Here is a 19894-nt window from a genome sequence, read left to right as displayed (position 1 = left end):
AAAAAAAATTCAATTAAATAAAAAAGTGTTAAAATGTACGGAAGCGTAGAGCTACCACAGTGGGGAATATATTTTTGATCACTATATTGTTTGAACAATATAATTATATTGATCGTACAACATAATTTCGTGTTTGTACAATATAATCACAAATGTTGATACATTATCACTAGGGGTGTGCCAATACGTGCGATATGTTATCGATTCACTGGTGCCAAATATTACATTTTTTAAAATGTTTTATTCTTTTTTAATTGCAACATACAAGTCATAACAAAAACAATATGTATATATACACACAGAGAGAGATAATGCAGTACATGCACAGTACAATGAGACAATAGTTGAGGAGTGGATATTTACAAATTTACACTGTGTGTGCGTGTGTGGCTCCAGTAGCTAGGACACTACTTATACTGTATAATAAGTTAATATTTTATACCATGCACTTTTATTCTGATGAACTTTTTACTCTGACATACCTCATGTTGTTTTTGTTTCTATTTTTCTATGATAATGAAAACTGTGTCTGTCCTGGCTTGAATCTTTAATTGTTCTTGAATGTTATGTGGGGGGCCATTGTGTTGTACTTTGTACAATGACAATAGAAACATTCTAATTCTGTGCTACAGTGAGGACACATATTTTGATAGCAGCCACCAAAAAATGTGACCTGTCCACAGTCCAGCTGTGTTCCACGGTGATGAAAGTCTGTGGTTATACATGTAACGATTAAATAAGTCACCTCAAATAGTTCATCTGGTATGAAAAACCTCTCCACCTTAGCTAGAATAAGGCCACATATTGTGACAACTGGTCTATTTAAATATCCAAATATATACAATTTCAATCAAGTAACAGCACTTCTACCTGAGTAGGATATATCAGTACTATTTACACCACTGGGTGAAACACCAGCAGAGTCCCATTGTGTACACCACAGCTTACTGTGCTACCTGCTATATAACATACAGTATGAACCAAATGTCTAATAAATGATGTTAGTTTTGCTCACGTTTGCTAAACAATTTTGAAGGTTGTGAAGAAGACCAAACCAAACCAGAGTAAGTGAGAGCCTGAGGTCAGACTTTGGTCATCTCATTGGTCTGGCTGGAGGTCTTGGTGCTGGTGCTGTTGTTGATGTTGGTGCTCCTGGAGGTGGGCTCCTCGCTGATAAAGTGCAAGATGCCGCAGAGGGAGCGGTTCATGCTTTCCTTGAAGCTCCGGCCCAAGCACACATAGAGCAGAGGGTTGAGGCAGCTGTTAAAATAGGCCAGACACAGGCACAACACATGCGCCTGGTAAAGACTGGGTCTGTGGGGAGAGTTAGGACGTGTGCTCAACAGAATGAGGTCCACGATGTGCAGAGGAAGCCAGCACAGGAAGAAGCTGAGCACCACAGCGAGGATGATTCTGATGGTGCGCTTGGAGCGCTTTCTGCCGCGCGTAATCTTGCTCTCCGCCCGGCCGTACACAACCACGTGACAGCCGACGATGACGAGGAAGGGCAGGATGAAGGCCAGCAAGAACCGAGCCGAGAAGACGGGCCACACACTACTAGGAGTGTACGCCATTAGACATTCTCTCTTGTCCTCTCCGGCCTCAATCTCCCGTGCGTAAACGAACTGCGGCACGCTGCCGAGCAGAGCCAGAAGCCACACCGCTGCGCACCCAAAGGCGGCTTTCCTGGGTCTCCTGTGGTTCTGACACCACACCGGTATGGTTACCAGCACGAGGCGATCCAAGCTGATCAAAACCAGCTGCAGAACGCTGCAGTACATCACCAGGAAGAACAGGCCTTTGACCAGTGTGCAGGCCAGCGGGCCGAAGTGCCAGTGGTCGTCGTGCGCCAGAGGGACCATGAGCAGAGGCAGGGAGAGGCAGCACAGCAGGTCCGCCAGCGCCAGGTTGAGGAACCACAGGGAGGTAACGCTGCGGGTCATACAGAAGCCCGTCACCCAAACCACCATCAGGTTCCCAGGGACACCCAGCAGCACCACTAGACCGTACAGGACCAGGGCTGTGATCTGGATGGGTTGGATCTCCGGGGTCAGATCCACTATCCCAGAGTAATTATAATCTGGTGAAGTTAAATTCAATAAAAAGTCATCATCGTAATCCATGATTCCTCAAATATGCCACTGTAACACAAACAAACCAGGGACCTGGAATGTGAAGCAGAAGTTTTATTTCATTCAACAGCTTTATAACATTATTTCAATTTTTAAAAAAAATAAAAATCCATAAGAAAGCCAATGTTTCGTGTTTCCCAGAACTTTACCTCTCACCCTTCAGCTTCTGCAGATGTTTGTGTCTGTGCGTGCAGAAACGATGGACTGTCCTCTTAAGTCAAGTTAATCATAACAGAGGTGGGAGTGGCATTTTTTAAATTTTTTTATTTTAAACAAAAGGTGGGATTTATTCCTTGCAAACTTTTAAATGTGTTTCAGGGTTGGAGAAACGATTTTTAAAAGTCGTTTAGTTTATTAAATGAATTTACTAAAACCGTAAGCTTTTATTAAGTCAGTGATGCTCAACATGTGGCTCTTTTTTATGTCTTACTTTTAATTCTTATTCCCCCAGTAAACCTTAAAAGGGGGAACTTTTTAACCCCTTTTCACCTTTTCCTTTGGCTATTTTTGCAACTTCCTTTGTCCTATTTTTGCCCCTTTTCCAAAAGATTTGACACTTTTTTTTTTTCATTTATTTTATTTTTTTTTTCAGATTTTAGATTCCCTTTGCCTATAAATATCAAATTTTCTCAATTTTTGCAAGTTCTTTTTGACATTTATCCAAATTTTGTCAATTCTTTAATCATTTTTTGCCACTTTACACTCTTTTGCCCAATAAATAACACTCGTTTCCTTTTTCACTACATTTTTCTTCTTTTTGTTCCACATTTTTGCCATTTTTATTATTGTTTGCCACATTTTGTTCATTCAAGCTATTTTTTGCCTTTACATACCAGCTGCTTCCTTTTTTGCCAATTTAAATTTTTTATTTTGCACTCTCGACAGCTTTTGGCACATTTTAGTCACTTTTCACTTTTTTTCTTGCCACGTTTTTGCGACTTTTTGACCCATTTTTTCCCCACCTGTTATGATTGTTACTTACACTTTACTCATCGTTGTTAATTATTTGTTTACCGTATTCTTTGATTATCTATTAATATTGTATATTAGTAAAAAGTGAGGGGGAGACGTGCCTACAGTCACTTTATTCAATGGGGGAAAAATGATGTAGTTATAAAATTAAAGGGACATATGTCGTTTGGTAAGCTCATTCTCAACTTATTGACTTTTTGAAACAACAGGCAACATAAGTGGAAGTTGAACCCATAATCAGGGCGCTATAGCTGCAAGAACAAGGTATAGCTGCATCTTTTATGAAGTAAAAATGTGATCACATGATTGGTAACTTACACACTGTTTGGATCAAACTGACATTTATGAAGTTAAATAACAAAAACCATCAACATACATTATTCAGTATTTAATGGGTAAATATACTTTATTGTCAAGTTTGATATAACATCTTTACAGTTAAATTACCATTTTTCCATATGTACAAGATATTCGCAGTTAGTCTATTGTTGGAATATGATCTATTCTTATTCCAGTGTGTTCGTGAATAGGAAGGATCACAGTTCAAATTCTTACTTGACCTTTTATTTTACCTGTTGTGCAGGAAGCAGTTCAAAACGAGATCTCGGGCTCAACCACACCCTTCTGAGAAAAATGCCCAACGCCGAGTCTTGAGCAAAATCAAAGAGGAAGAGCCCCGACTTCATGTGCAGGACTAGTTTATGCTTTTCACTTATGTCATCTGTTTCTCAGTCACTGTGATAGTGTGTAATCTGACTCCAATAACTAATACAGACATAAAGTGTGGTTGAACCGTTATCATCTTTTCAACATGTTATTCAACAACATCACAATGTTACAAATGACATCTCAAGTCATTCAGAAAGTGAGTTTTTAACTGTTTACACAAAGATTTCCATAATGCCATGTATGGCATTGACCTTGACCATTCCAGGGAAAAAAGTGTGTGGCTGCAATAGCTCAGAGTGGAAAATTACCACAAAATGTTGAAACAGGACATGTTTACCTGCTGCACTTGTCTTTGCCTTAAGCAATGGTTTTAGCAATGATTATATGGTAAGATCAACACCCAATTGATTATTTAAAACCTTCACTATATAGAGTCTACGTACACATAGAGATGTGAAAATGACAAACAACCAGCGGTGGGAACAAGTAACTGCTTCTCAAGTCTCAAGTAAGTCCCAAGTCAAGGCCGTTCAAGTCCAAAGTCCTGAACTTTAATTTACAAATCTTAACAAGTCGTGAGTACATAATGTAGCACAGCTAGTGTCATTTTACAGAGCACGTTTGTTCAGCTTCAAATAATAATGATATAATGTCACATAATGCTTTTATAAACACATCAGTCCAGCATCGTTTTAGATTTTAAAACAGTTTCTCTGTTAACCAAACAAATAATAATCATACTGGGAAGTAGAACAAGGTCATTTTTTTCCAAATCAATTACTAATCACGGTGTAATCTTTAAATATAAAGGTTATCACTCTTGAAATCATTTTCTCTGCTAGTGTGTGCAAGTGTCAGCCCAGTTTGATGTTTTCAGCTGTTTCCCGATTGGCTGTCAGTTTGATTAAAGGTGGACCTGTCATTATTAATATTAATCATAATTGAATTTTATAAACTATTTTGTCATGGACGGGTAGGAAGCAGGGGTGGACTGGGACAGACCAGCTCACTACATTATCAGAGGACACCACATGGAAGCTGTTATTAAGTCAGTAATGCTCAACTTGTGGCTTTTTATGACTTTATTTTAATTATTATTCCCCCAGAAAACCTTAAAAGATGAAAACTTTTTAACCCATTTTAACCTATTTCCGTTGGCCAATTTTTGCCCCTTTTCAGACTAAAGCTATCTTTTGCTTGTTCTTTTTACACTTTTATTAAATTTTTGTCCTTTCTTTCTTTTTTTCTTTTTTGGCCACTTTTCATCCAAATGAGATGACTTTTGCCCAATAAATACCACTTGTTTCCTTTTTTCCCTACATTTTGCCTCTTTTTGTTCCACGTTTTTGCCCTTTTTCATAATCGTTTGCCACATTTTGTCCATTTAAGCTATACCCTTTGCCAGTTTACCATACGATTCCTCTTTATTTCCCCATGTTTTAGCCACTCTTGACTGCTTTTCGCCCATTTTACTCACTTTTCACCCTTTTTTGCCACTTTTGGCCCATTTTTGGCCATCTGTTACCATGTCTGCCTCCACTCGCTCGTCAAAAAAAATGTAGTGGACCAGACCGGATGGCCAGTCCACCTGTGATAGGAAGTCAAGTATTCACGAGTCATTTGTTTTCAAGTCCAAGTCGAGTTTCAAGTTCTTCATGATTGTGTCAAGTTAAATCTAAAGTCATCAAATTTGTGATACAAGTCCATGTCATGTAACTCGAGTCCACACCTCTGCAAACAACTACCAGTACTTTAGATTACAGTGGCGTCTATGCCTAGAGCTGCCTTCCCTTTTAGAGTTCACTGTATGAATCTCCAGTCCTGTCCATAAACAGAAAAAAAGTTGCTGACGTTATGCTTTCACAACCTTTTGTGATCACATCATTTGTCACAATGCATCATATAAAATGTGTACTTTAAAGTCTTGATTAATATAGTTGGTCAATCTGATTGTTTGTTTGTGCATCATTGTTGTGGTTACCAGGAAACAACCAATAAAACCACATTTCTAATATTCTTCAATGCTGGGTTGATTAAGCAATAATACCTGCTGAAGAATATGTCATTATCAATAATAAAATACGATATTTCATATTTAGCGAATACTTAATGAGTTATGTGTTTTTGTCTTTGTGGAAGACTGAGATCTATCTTTTAGACTGAGAGAAGACCAAAAGTGTTGCAGAAAGAGGAAGTCCTTACAGCCTCAGAGGGCAGAGTTTGGAAATCCGGGAAATGAAACACACACATTTGCAACATCGGCAACATTTCTTTTTAGAAAAGACCGCAGCATGAGCACATTATTGCTGAAACTCAACAGAAATGCAAGCTGACGTGCATATCCCAGTGTGTGTACGCCTGTTCGTGTGGTCTCCTGTGTTCAAGCACTTCCGTATATAAGTGCACACCACTTGTACAACGGGATGCTAATAAAATTGTTACCCTGCCAGCTGGTACAGTATGAGTATGCTTAAACTATTTACGCATTTTTGACTTGGTTTTTGCATCAGATGGTGATTGAGTGAAGACGTCTCAGAGGTCTAATGTCTGTCAGTTGAAGGCTGGAGCGCTGCTGGGTGGAAGCGTAGGAGTGTCATCCCTAAATGCATCCGACTGAAGGTCTGCAAGGGATACAAAATATAGTTTAAAGACAAAAAGTGTGAAAACAAACAGGTTTATTTTGTATGTTAATGGAAACACAACATATGGAAACAGTGGAGAAGCACTTTTGGAGAAATAAGAAAAAAGAAATTGTTGTCTTCTATCAGGAAAATGATGGAACTTATTCTATGTGACTGTAGAAGTGATGGTGGCTTTTGTTGATGAAGTTTGCTCTGAAACTTCACAGCTTATGTGGTTTTTCTCAGCTTCATGTTCAGACACATCTCACAGTATGCTATATCTGTACTATCTATGTGCGTGTGGAACTTCCACAAGCTGTTCTTATCTCTCATCTCACACTCCATAAGTGTCCCCTCTTTGTTTATTGCGTCTCACTGTGCTGATAAGAACTTTTAAACTTTTGACCTTTGCTGCAATGAGTAAAACAGGAAAAGTGGCAGTTACGAGATTTTCACCACATGATATGTCATAAAATGTGCATAATGTGCCTAAACTTAGGAAACCATGACAAATAGGGAATAAAATATATTTGAATATAGATTCAGTCATTTTAAAGACATTTTAAACACCAGTCATGGTCAGACAGTTGCAACACCTGATATGACTGCATATATGGGAGAAGCACTACATTTATTGTATCTTTTTATGCATTTAAAGCTTTTTTTAACTGAAAAAAAGGCAGTTGGACAGAAATTTTAGGCATCACGTCATTGATCAGACAACAGTTGTTTCCAGAATTTTTTTTTCTAAAAGTTTTTCAACCATCTTTGTCCCATTTACCCCTCATCCTTTCTATTTTAATATCAACCACCCCTTAGTTCATGTTATCTATTGTTTTTTTTGAGTCAGCAGGCCCGTCTAAACCCTTTCCTGTGTCTGGTCCAACATTAACCTTGGATTTAAGCCTTCAGTTTTATCTTTTTTGGATGTTTTGGCCATTTTAGATTTGAAACTTTACCTTTTTCATGTATTTTAAAGAGTGCGCCATCATTTATCTTCAAAAAAGTACTGGTGTTCATGTAAAAATGTGCCCTATATTGTTGGAAATTAAATCAACAGATGTTTCTATGTACCCCCTGAGATGTATTTAAGTACCGCTAAGGGTACACGTACCCCAGGTTGGGAACCGATGTTCTGAATGGCTGTTATTTTCAAACAGATAACTGATTAATGATCAGGTGTTTGATTTAAAGAGAAGGGTGAGTGAGTTGATGAATGACCCGTCATCCTCCTTCTCTACTTACGTACGCCATGGCTAAAACTAATAAATCAAACATGAATGACATAGGTATTACCCACAATAACAGGGTAAATATTTATATATATAATATATATATAGATCTATGGCTCTGCTAAGACTCAACTTTATCAGGGACTTTTTTACTCTGTTGTTTTTAGATATTTCCAAGTTTATTTATCGACTGGTTGATCTAAAGGTGAGAAGATCTTATTTCCAACCTGTCTGATTTATACACTGCTGCTTCCTCTTCTGCACACACATGCACATGCACTCATATTTAACTAAATATCTGATCGGTAACATATATGAACATATAGACTTTATTTTGTTTGCATTTCAACGCATATTCCAAATATTTTTATGTCAAATCAAAGCTGGACATCTTGTTTTTCTCGAGTATTAATGTGGCAAAATGGGACAAATAATTTAATGTCAGACTCACCGATGAGTGTTAAGCTTTGCTGTGGATTGATTATGACTGATGTCTCCTCCTCATCTTCCTCTTCATCCTCCTCCCCCCAGTCTGCGATGTTGGCCGGGGGGATGCACTGCTCCAGGAACAGGTCCTCTTCATCTTCGTCCATGTCCATGTTCTCTGGAGGCCAGCGCAGCTCCCCGCTCTCCACCTCGCTGATTTCGGTGGGTTCCACCACGATGGAGGGCAGACGCTCCTTCTCGTGGTCTCGTCCCACACAGTTCAGGGAGGTCTCTGCTGTCAGAACCACTTCAACTGGGTCAGGGAAGATCTGGTGGCAGACGTATAAGTAAAAGCTAGTGGAATATCAGAAAATAGGAACCAAGGAAGCTGTGACACAAAGGGAACACCCTGGATAGAACACCACTTTTTCAACATTTTTGAAATACTATGAGTTGATGAAGCATATATTTTTTGTACTTTAGAGAAAGTTAGTGTAAGGTTTTTCTGTATACCTTCCTTCCAGATCTTTTAATTGAACATCTGCGAGGACAGTTGACAAGAGTAGTATAATTTCATTTAGGTTTATTACAGTTACAGTTACAAACAGGTGGCCTCTCTATGTATGTCTGTATCTTCTGTATCTCTTCTCTTGCACCAAGAGGAGGCTGGTACAGATGTGTCGTAGCCATGTATCAAAGGGCAGTCTAGCTCTTCTCTCTTCTTATAGCTCACTTGTTGACCTTGAGGTCATGATAACAGTTCACAGTTGTGTGTGTGTGTGTTCAAACCAATGCAACAGAAGCTGGGTTTCCATGACAAATTTTGGCAGAATAAAAGCAATATTTTGAAATGTGGACTTGCCCTATTCGCACAGGATTAGTTTTACCTATAGGGACCACAAGCGATTTGTAATACTTGCGGAGAATGTCTGTGATGTTAATCTTGCGCGAATCGGCCATGTCAGTAATTTGTAAAGTCAAAATTCCCCCGCAAAATTACCTACTTTATTTTGCTGAACTCCGAGGTCCTGTGATAATACTAATCCAATGCGAGTAGGCATCGCTGTGATTTGGACAGAAATGGGCGGGATCTGATGCGTGATTATGCATTGTTTTGTTTCTGGGACGTATGTTTATTTACTTTTGGCGAAGAATGGCGTGTTTAGAAAACCTTTTTGGTCCCCGGGCCAGCAAAACCTTATCGGCCCGTAACTTACGGCAACAAAAAGAGGAGTGATATCAGAAGCAAATGGTGGATCACGTCGCGCTTTGCACTGTGCGTTTTTTTTTTCTTCTTCTTTTTGTAGCTTTTTATTTAATACAGCTGGCTAGCGCTAGCAGTAACACAGCCGAACTCTGGTTAAAAGCTTGCAAAGTTGTTTTAACATCAACTCACGCATACATCACTCATACCCGGGAGATGTCCGTAAATTTCTGCAAAATCTCAGGCTTCGGTTATCCTGTGCGAATGCACCACATAAAAATAAGACATTGGGGGGTCAATTATTTATTATATGGGGTCTCCAGATAATACTTATCCCATGTGAATGGGGCTAAAGTATAAATGCGCTTTGAACGCGTTTGCATTGAAGGTTGTTTTGGGCAGGAGCCTCGTAACTCCCGTGAAATCTCATCCCGTGAGACTTTGCTGCAGGACGATAGACGCTCCAAACCTCCTTATAACATTCCGTCTTCCTTTGTTGCTTGCTGCCTAATATGGCACTAATAATTTTAAAGTATAGTGCAAAGAAATGTTTCGGTCTTCTCTTCTGTCTACACGTACTGTGCCATGTTTTCTCGGGGAGAAGTGGTCATGTGACCAGGTGTTATCAGAAAAAGTATTCCCATAGCACTTTTGAGATACATTACAATATTGAAATGTCTGAAATTCCTCCTAATGAAAGCGTGAATTTTATTTTTTTTGTGATATTTGAATGTTTTTTCAAAATTTTTGTTTTTCTAATACCAGTTTTTGTCACACTATTTAGATTTTGTGCATCTCCAAGGGTAATTTAAACCCAGCTACAGTTTGAGGGCCTACCAGACAGACAATGAAAAATACAGGAACAAGCTTTTATTAGCGTAAGCATTTTCTTGTTCTAATTTTGTTTGCTCAACCCTTTGCTCAATACTTCCTACTGGGGTCATGATTGGATGTTTACATTATTTCCTCATTCCTTTTAGTTTTTAAACTGCAGTGATTTACAAAATGGGGATAACCTTAGCCAGGATGATGACATCATTTGCTTTATTGGGCGTATGCTGATGTCATCACATGCGGATCATTCATGGCTGTAGTTATTAACACAGTGATTTGAGATGACCTATAAGATTATAGGTTATAATTGTACATATTTTTCTTCAATACAAACAAAGCTTTTCAGAATAAAAGATGAAACTCACCTGGAATGGTAATTTTTGGTCTTTTCTTTGCATGTTTTCATAGTCTGGACCTGTACCGCTCATTTCCTCTATACCCCTGCAGAGGAAGAACAGTGCAAATGAAAAGATGCAAAATGAGTAGAAGGAGCAGAGTTTGTTTTTAGCAGGCGTTCCTTCTCTGTTCTTTGCTTATGTAGTCCTTGAAGGAGAAACTTCACAATATGTGGAAAGTTGAAAGCCTAAATTAACTCACAGTGGAACACAGACATCACTCCATCATTATAGTGGATGCTGTTGAGGTTTATTTAACCTTGATTGACCAATGGACAGATCAAGCAGGCCAAAGCAGCTTGATCCATGTGAAATTATGAAACTATGTGCAAGTGCATTGACTTCAGGCTTCACACACACTCTGAAATACTCCAGATTAAAGATCAAATACAATTTGATACTAAAATGGATTACAGGGTTTGGCACTCATATTTTTGGCTTTAATCCTGACTGCACAAATGCTCTGTTTTGGCTTGTTCAGCTCTTACACAGGCCTGTCACACATATCTGACGTTTGGGATTATGAGCCACAAAAACATCTAAATCGTCTGAGTTGTATTTATTTATTTACAGAAATGAACTATTGTTCAACACAATGAAACGTCGATGCATTTTAATGAAGCTCTGTGTGGGTTTAATATCAAGCTCTAGTTTTTCCACACATCTCCAAGCCATTTTGTTTGTTCCTGAAAAGCTGAAGTAGGGATTACAAAGCCCTCTTCAAGATTTTATTTCAATTATCCCCATCTCCTGCTCTTTCACTTTTTTCCTAGCCGTCTACATTCTGCCAATGTGTGTTGCGGTGTAACCACAGATTTAGCATTCACGCATTCTGTTTGTAGAAATTATACTGATTTTTGTTTTCAAGCTTTTCTGCACAGCAGAAAATTGATTTGAAAGGTGGTCTCCATGAGGACGAAGCATTCTGGGCTACAGACTGGTGAAACAGAAGCACAATCAATCAATCAGGTCAATTTGTGTAATGTATAAATCTGTGAACATGATTTTGAATGATAAATGCTGTAGTCGCCACCTTTAGTTTAGTCAGTCACTAGTGAATCCATGTTTTGTCTTTTAAGCTCATCAGCAGAAGAAAATCGATCCTATATTGATATCGGCTATTGGTCCGATATCAGCCAGAAAACGAATATTGGATTTTAAAATCTCCGATAAATATCATATTATATTTATATAACAAGAGTTAGGGGATGTCCCAATACAACTATTTCATTTCTGATATGATACCAATATTTCAGCCTTGCAAATCGGCCCATATTGATATTGATCCGATATCAGCATAAATCATACAAACTTTTTTTTTTCTCTCTCCCTCTCTCTTTTCTTTAATAAATAATAATAATGACTTATTTTGTAGTGAGGAATTTTAGGAAAGGCTTGATCGAGTGATGTTACTCAAACAGAGAACAATAGTCAGCAACAATAGGTATGAGTAAAAACTGGCTCGCTTATTATTAACCAATTGGTTACAAACATTTTAACCTTCAACATAAAATCTACAATATTCTACAATTGAATAAAATTTTAAATAAGAAAAATTTAAAAAAAATCGGAAAATCCAGAAATTTGAATTCAATATTCGTTTTCAGGCTAATATCGATATTGGTATCGGCCAATACTCAAGGCTGCAATATCGCTATTGTTTCGGAAGTGAAAAAGTTGTATCGGGGCAACTCTAGTTGTGCCAATACCAATACTAGTATCAGAATGGGCCTTGATACGGCACTGAAAGCTGGCATCGGCATCACCAAGTACTAACTAATAACACGCCGATGCCATTTAAAGCATAAAACTCTTCTTCAAACACAGCGCCTTGTGTTTTTCTCTCTCCCGACTTTCACTGCTGCCCTGACTCCTGATCACAGAAACAAGCTATAGCTATTGGTCTCTGAACCAATCGTGGGGCAGCATTTTCAAACAAACGAACGTCCCTATACATAAGAGAAAATGTCGGCGATTTCAAGAACCTGATTTTGGGCAAAAAACAGGTCATATGTTTTGCTAAACATGCAGTATTGGCATGAATCGGTATTGGACGATACTATGCAATTGAATATTGGTATCGGCAACGGGACAAAAAAAGGGTTTCGGAACAACACTAGTTACGTCTTATTCATGTCTATGAGTGGAACTTCCTCAATGATACTTGTCTTCTCGAGGTCCCAATGTACTGTTTTGTTAGATTTTTATCTATTACAGTGAATCTGTATTTTCTTTCTGTATGAGCCATGTACAAATGGTGGGTTAATCTCATAGTCTTAAGCATTGGGTAAAATGTATTAATGAACCATCAACTCTTTAGTTCCTTACACATTCAAGTGCAAAATACACAGACCACCAACTTCAATTTCTAGCCTTTCACAATAAGAGCACTGTATTTGATGAACAGCTATTTAGTTATTTTGTTACTTTCACTTGCATTTATTCTTTTGTTTGTTGGCAAGATTAGGTCCAAAGTACTTAATGGTTTTTGACAAAAAATGTTTTACCAAAGATAAGCTTTATACCATAAAAGATTACATTACATTTTGGAAGGATCTGGTTTAATATATTGATTCTTGATCAGTTTAAAAAAAATGAAAAACCTGCATCTCTCATAAATGGTCAACTTTTGGTTTATTTGGTTAATTAAATTTGTATTAAATATGTTGAATTGGTTCTTCAATATTCACTGAGTTTCATTTGTATCAGATCCGGATTGCGCGTTTCATCGTGATTTTAAAAAAAAAAAATTGGTGCTACCCAAACATTTGGACCTACTGTATCATTATTAATGGGAATAGAAATTTCTTCAAAGCCTTTAAATTGTGAATAATCATGATACCATGACCAGGATCACTAAACCAGATAACTGCCACTATTTATGGCAAAGATGATATTTGGCTCTCTGAGAGCTCTTATCTTGTTGTCAATAACTTTCTACATCTAGAAATGAACAACTTCTTCTATCAAACAGGAGCTTGTGTCAATTCTCAATATTGAACAGGTGAATCTGCTGTTTGACATGGTGTGACTTTGTTTTTGGTTTAAACATCAAATAGTGCACATCCCTTGTATAATATGACAAATAGTGAAAACCAAAGTGAGGACGGCCTGTTCTGATCCAAACAGGATCAGCTTTGGGGGGAGGATCCCATCCTTTTGACCCACTTGTGAATATTTGCAGGAATACAATTGAGTTTCTGATATCATGCTGTCGACGTGAGTGCCGAGCTAAGCTGTTTGTGTGCCACCTGGGACGGAAACATTCAGCAGATGAATGAGGAAGCTTAGCTCCTGTGTAATCCCTCTCATATACACTTGCTCGAACAATTTGCACGTTTCATTATTGGCAGGAAATCCAAATAAGCATCGCCCACGTTTCTCTGTATGAACCCCTTGATAGAAGAGGTGCAAATCCTGCTGGGAACCAGAGGTGAAGACCTTAATGGTTCTTTGTCATGATAAATCTTGAAATATCATTTGGACCAGTTATTTTTCCACCAGTTGTACAGACAGCTAACAGATCTGTCATGTATACAATGTGGTTATGTCATTAAAACATAAATCTAAGGGAAATTCTAAATCAACGTTGCTGTAGTTTGTGTTCAACACCTCATCAGCAACAGCAAAGCTGGACTGTTACACGATTTAGGCTATTATGGGATTAAAGGAAGCTCCTAACGATTGTCGCCGCTCTCAGCTCCGTTTGCCCCTGACCTCTGAAGACTCAGATAATTCAGTGGCCATGTGTTCTTAGATATGATTTATTATGGGGATTTTTTTTTATTTTTTTTTAATCCTTTGTGTCATGGAGTGGTTGTATTGTGCCAACATGCTCATAAATGATCAGAGGAAAACATTAGTATTGAGCTCAGTGTGAGTGTTGAATGATGATAAAGACAATGAATTCCTCATTATTTCATTGTTGCTTTTACACACCAGGATGTTACTCAATAATTCTGACACATCTGGGTCATCTTACATCACTGCGTCACAGAAGGTCAACAGGCTTCACAGGAACTATCAGCTGCAGAGATATCATGAACACTTGCTTGGTGGAAAATAGATTCTATGAACTGGTATTGATTGTGATCATTCTCAGAACATCTTGTGAGCTTTTTGAGAAATGATGTCTCCTCTTGTTGCATATTATTGGATGACTATGTCCACCACTCATACTCAAATCTCAGAAAGCTCTCACCCTTCACTTGCAGTCAGACAGAGTTCTCCCCCGTCTTGGCACAGTCCCACAGAGGTGAAGCTGGTGCCCTCCACATGGTGTCCCGGGGTGACGAGAAGGGATGCAGGAGGAGGTAAGCAGCTCCCGCAGTATTCCTCCTCCGCAGAGCCTCCACTGGGGTCCTTGGCCTCCAGGGCGAAGCCTGGATGAGAGCTGCTCAACCAAATCTTTGAGGATTACTAATGTCAGGAGGTGGATGCTCCTCTATCCAGAGTGTCCAGGTTATTGATAAGTCTCACTTCTAGTGTAAAACCAACATGCACCGTGTTGTCTTCAGTGTCCAGTTTACTTCTTCATGTCTGTTTTAGTATCCCTAACTTCCCCCACCCCACCTTACAGCCAGGCTTTGGAGAGGAGCGGGATTAACGTCTCTTTCAATTACCCAGGCTGGACTGATGACGTCAGCCAAGCTCTACAGTCCTCTCTGATGAGTTGGCTTACTGGGTGGTGGGTGAGACTAGAAATACAGTCTCACCCACATGGAGTGAATATATATTACTGTATATTACTGTATGCTACTGTAGTTGAGTAGCTTTAATGGGTACTTGTAGCTTTTTTATATATTTCTAAATCAGTAATTTTACTTGTACTTAAGCATGTTTTAAAAGAAGTAAAAGAATTCATTACATTTCTACACCCAACTGTCACTGAGTAAATTATAATTTTTTGTCATTATTTTTTATTTCCGTTTCCTGGTCTATGTGGAACATAATCCATATGCCATTTCTGCTAAACACCCAGCCACTTTCTTGGGTTCAGGTTTCTCCCTATTACGTTGTTACCCATGTGACACATTTGGCATGATGCCATTTTAGAGTGAATAAATGTAGCTATATAAGTTTTTTTTTTTTTGGTTTTTTGAATTCAATGTTGAATTCATTGGTGTTATTTTATTTTTAAAAATAGAATTGACAAACCTTTTATGCAAAGGCCTTTGTGTAAAATAAATGAAGTTCCAATTGTGCAAGATTTAGTTTATTATTTTTTTAAGTTTATACATGAAATGTTTACTGTGTGCAAGGGAACCGTGGCAAGATTTATTACCAAATAAACGTACTTCAGTATTTCATGCATGACGTACTTGTACTTGAGAACAATTTCAATCAAGTAAAAGTAATTCTACTTGAGTAGGATATATCAGTACACATCTGTATATATTTCTGAGAGCAGGTTCAGGCAGAGCTGCAGTAACTGTGTCATTCTTCTTTTACACTTTGCTTCTACCATTGACATTATCTGCATTAAATACATGAGACTCTTGTTTCTTGTAATTACAGGAGGTGTATTTTTTTATTTTTTTTTAATCAAGGTAACCCAAATATGGTCAAACGTGTCTTTGCACAGATGTTCAATTTACTTGTTCATGTACATTTAGAGCACCTTTTTGATAAAAATGCACTAGTGTTGATGACATCTGGGTAGTACAATTCAATCCAGTGTGTAACTACATTATTTTAACATGTTATTGAAGACTACTGGTACTACCCCATGTCAATGGAGTTTTTGACATTGTTTTATTAATATATTTACTTTTGAATTGCTACTACAGTATTAGTAATTAAAAATACAACCGTACATATCCAAAAATACATATACTACACATTTGTGCTTGTGTTTGAGCAAAATTAGGGCCTGACTCTTTGTAGTATGCAAATAAATGCATTAAAATGGAGCAAAATGAGTTTGGCAACGTATCTATCATTTCATCTATATATAAATAAATAATAATAATAATTTCAAATCTGTTTTTTTTTGTTTGTTTGTTTTGTTTTTGAAACATTAAAAAATAAATAAATAAATAAATAGTTTTATAAATAGTGCAGTAAAAAATATCCATGTAGTGCAGCATCTTTATCCTCCTATCCACGAGAGGGCGCTGGATTAAAACCAACCCCTCTTGCGCATGCGTAGATGATCTGTGTTCAAACTGCTGCGTTAGAAAGTAGCAGAACGACATATTTGTTCCAAACTAGAGTTCATCTTTTACATTCACCTTTTACAAACTAAGTGTTTCTGATGGATTTGGAAGGCGGAACACACGGACCGGGGTTTGTTGGGATCCGGTTTTGTCAGGAATGGTGAGTAAGTGAATGTAGTAAGTAATGCTAGCATGCTAGCAGCGTGATGAAGGAAGATGATTTTTGTTGTTCATTAACGGGCTCATTGTTGTTTTACAGTAATAACATGTTGTACCCCAAAGAAGACAAAGAGAACCGCATCCTGCTGTACGCGGTGAGTGTCTGCATTATAAGACTTTATCTAAAGATCCCAACCATTAAGATAGATTTTGGAGCGAAAACCTGAAAAAGTCACATACATGAGTGTTATTAATGCAACAATGCCATTTAACCTTAAATAGTATCAGTTTTTTGCTGCCTGCAAAGAATAAGACTTCTTTTAGTCTTCATATTCACGTTTTATGTGTCTTTCGTTGGCCAATGTATTTAAGTTTGGATCAGATTTTCCAAAATATTTTGTCATTCAAGAGTGTTCGATACTGTTGAAGCTTATTGCATTCAATGAAGATAAAAAAAAAAAAAAATCAGTTTTTTTAATTGATAAAAATAAGTACATAAACAAACGCAGCGCCCCTCATTGGCCAGTTTAGAGCACGTGATAGGTGCACCACGTGACTTTAAGTTCCGTCAGTTTTATTTGCGCTTTTTAGCTACCCCCCGAACCCTTTTATTTTAGCCCTGACCCTAAAATGTTGAATTTTTCTGTATATGTATTTTAAAAGGTGGATTTGGCCGTGTTAAGTATGTTAGAATGAAAAAATATATATGACAAAAGTGGGATTCGAACCCACGTTAGCGGAAGGAAGAATAGTGAGTATATATTGTATAGTGAGTTACTAAAGTTTAATGTGATGATCACATTGATCCTAATGTAGGCCCCTATACTTTCCATGTTAACCAATAAAAACAGAATCCACTGTTAATTAAAATGAAGTTGATCAATAATAACATACATTCTCAGATTCAGTCAACTATTGATCCCTGAGGGGATATTGGGATAATGCCGCTGCTCTCATACATCTTTATATTAATATATAGATAATTTAGAAGGAGCAGCTTACACATGGTTTGAATTTACATTTTTATTTTGACATACATTTTTGTTTAACCATTATTGTTACTATTAATTTTGTTTCCTCACAAGAGTTGAAAACCATTATTTTCTAAAAAAAAACAAAAATTGAAACCTTTCTAAAAAAAAAAACCAGAATTTTAAAAATTATTGTGGAAAACACAGTATTTGTAAAAAAAAAAACTAAAAATGAATTTTATAGTTATTATTATATATCATAATAATGTTACCCCTGCCTGTTATTGTCTAAATGTCTGTTGTTCGGTGCTTTAATCTAAATTTGTTGGAAATGCCATATAATGATTCCAGCGATTATTGGATTCTTTTCAGTGTGATTTGCTTCCTTTGAAGAGATATTTAGATGTTCAGCAGAGTTCATCTGCTTCACACTGTGCACATCTCTCACTAGTATTTCTACTAATAACTTGGTACGCAGAGGATGTTTTCAGATAGTTATTAAATGCACACAATAGTTTTAAAGACAGTATTTTGCCCTTTTCGATTATTTCGTGCTTAAATTGAATTAAAAAAAAAAAGGAAAAAAACCTTGTGTGATAAGGAAACATCAGTGTAGTTGACATGGAAAATAGTCAGTCATCATCATCCCTAGTCAATATCCTGTAGCACACAAACAGAGTTTCACAGAATAAATGACGACTGAAGTGATCCATGTTTTCTGGCACAGTCGTCCTGATACATGCTCTCCATTTTAATTTTGACCTGACCACACATCACAGTGCAGGAACTGTGATTACCAACAAGAGGCCGACGACAGCTGCATCTACGTCAACAAGATCACCCACGAGGTGGAGTAAGTACTGACGGCACAAAAACGATCAACAATATGTTCCCTCCTGGTCCCGTGTGATGGAGTGTTTACATTCTCTATGCTTATTGTAGTGCAAACACGTGGCTCTTCATTGTTGTTCTGTCCTTCTTTTTAGTGAGCTGACACAAATTATTGCTGATGTTTCTCAAGACCCAACTTTACCGAGAACAGAAGATCATCCCTGTCCCAAGTAAGATTCATTTATTTTACCACGAGACTTTACATTCGTGCTTGTCAGCTTTGAGCTTTTGATAATAAACGTGTTTGTGTAACTCCAGATGTGGCCACAAGGAGGCGGTGTTCTTCCAGTCTCACAGTATGAACGCTGAGGTCGGTTCCATACAATTTACAAGCAGTGGACCAAATAAACGTCACTTATAATTGTAATAATTCATAATTAATTACAATGATGGCATAATTTTAATTCAAATAATCTGTTGCCATTGTAACCATAATTGAAATACTATAAAATTTGTTAATTCTGATTTAAACACAAAACTGTTTTATGGCTTATTCATATCAAGTTTTCCCACGACTTGTTAGTGAATCTTTGCACCCACACACGTGGTAAGGGTTAGTTAAGATATAATATGATTTATTATGAATAGGAAAGATAGAATTTTACATAGGAATGATACTGTGAATGTAACTGGCGTTTTACACAAATATTTTATAGCTGTTGCTAAATTTCAACTCTTGTCCCTAGTTGGGCCTTACATAAGGTATAATAGTTGATGCACTAAAATGTAAAAATGCTATGTTGTTTTATCTGTTGCAGTTAAAAACATGTTTAAATGTTGGGTAATTTGGCTACTGGTTTATTGATGTATTGCTGCAGTACGTTGCTATGCTAATGGTTTGTTCTGTCCCATGCAGGATGCCATGCGGCTTTACTACGTGTGCACGGCCCCTCACTGTGTCCACCGGTGGACAGAGTAACAACATCCTGCTTTTCATCTGTAGTTTTGCCAGATTGTAAAGGAGTCCTGATTTAAAAAAAACAATAATAATTTAGACTTTGTTTTATCTTGTCTGATGTACATCTGACTCAGTTTGTGTATACATTAACATTATAACAGGCTTTCTTTAACAGTTGTTCATATTTTACTATGTATTGTGGCAATAAAATCATTTTTTTTACATGACTTGGGTTGTATTTTAAAGGTGATTTGAGAAAAAGGCCTTTCATTCTACATACAAAGTGACTTTATAATATCTCAGTTTTGAGGGGAGCCCCACCCAGTTAAAGC

At 37.4% G+C, this 19894-nt stretch overlaps 3 protein-coding genes across 3 annotated transcripts; 1 reads left to right on the top strand and 2 right to left on the bottom strand.

Moving 5' to 3' along the window:
• Positions 1–301: 301 nt before the first annotated feature.
• Positions 302–2321, bottom strand: c5ar1 (complement C5a receptor 1). The gene is made up of 2 exons (XM_028465390.1): positions 2282–2321; positions 302–2165 (listed from the first exon to the last, which is right to left on the bottom strand). The coding sequence occupies exon 2, from the start codon at positions 2121–2123 to the stop codon at positions 1083–1085; it is 1041 nt and encodes a 346-aa protein (XP_028321191.1). The 5' UTR covers positions 2124–2165; positions 2282–2321; the 3' UTR covers positions 302–1082.
• Positions 2322–6315: 3994 nt separating this feature from the next.
• lbhl (LBH regulator of WNT signaling pathway, like) lies at positions 6316–15022 on the bottom strand. The gene is made up of 5 exons (XM_028465093.1): positions 15015–15022; positions 14687–14878; positions 10456–10531; positions 8078–8381; positions 6316–6394 (listed from the first exon to the last, which is right to left on the bottom strand). Exons 1-5 carry the CDS (start codon positions 15020–15022, stop codon positions 6324–6326), a joined length of 651 nt encoding a protein of 216 aa, XP_028320894.1. The 3' UTR covers positions 6316–6323.
• A 1602-nt stretch (positions 15023–16624) lies between these two features.
• polr2i (RNA polymerase II subunit I) lies at positions 16625–19789 on the top strand. Its single transcript, XM_028464890.1, has 6 exons — positions 16625–16803; positions 16903–16957; positions 18553–18626; positions 18760–18834; positions 18923–18974; positions 19521–19789. The coding sequence occupies exons 1-6, from the start codon at positions 16742–16744 to the stop codon at positions 19581–19583; spliced, it is 381 nt and encodes a 126-aa protein (XP_028320691.1). The 5' UTR covers positions 16625–16741; the 3' UTR covers positions 19584–19789.
• Positions 19790–19894: the final 105 nt, after the last annotated feature.

Source organism: Gouania willdenowi, chromosome 13, assembly GCF_900634775.1.
Source record: "Gouania willdenowi chromosome 13, fGouWil2.1, whole genome shotgun sequence".
NCBI lineage: Eukaryota > Metazoa > Chordata > Actinopteri > Blenniiformes > Gobiesocidae > Gouania > Gouania willdenowi.
This window is presented reverse-complemented; position numbering and strand designations above follow the sequence as displayed.

Coding starts and splice junctions, on each gene's coding strand:
- lbhl (XM_028465093.1), bottom strand. Junction 10,532..14,686: donor TGTCTGACTGCAAGTGAAGG/GTGAGAGCTTTC, acceptor CTTCCTCTGCAG/GGGTATAGAGGAAATGAGCG. Junction 8,382..10,455: donor ACCAAAAATTACCATTCCAG/GTGAGTTTCATC, acceptor GTCTGCCACCAG/ATCTTCCCTGACCCAGTTGA.
- c5ar1 (XM_028465390.1), bottom strand. CDS start 2,123: ATGGATTACGATGATGACTTTTTATTGAATTTAACTTCACCAGATTAT.
- polr2i (XM_028464890.1), top strand. CDS start 16,742: ATGGATTTGGAAGGCGGAACACACGGACCGGGGTTTGTTGGGATCCGG. Junction 18,835..18,922: donor GAAGATCATCCCTGTCCCAA/GTAAGATTCATT, acceptor GTGTAACTCCAG/ATGTGGCCACAAGGAGGCGG. Junction 18,975..19,520: donor CTCACAGTATGAACGCTGAG/GTCGGTTCCATA, acceptor TGTCCCATGCAG/GATGCCATGCGGCTTTACTA.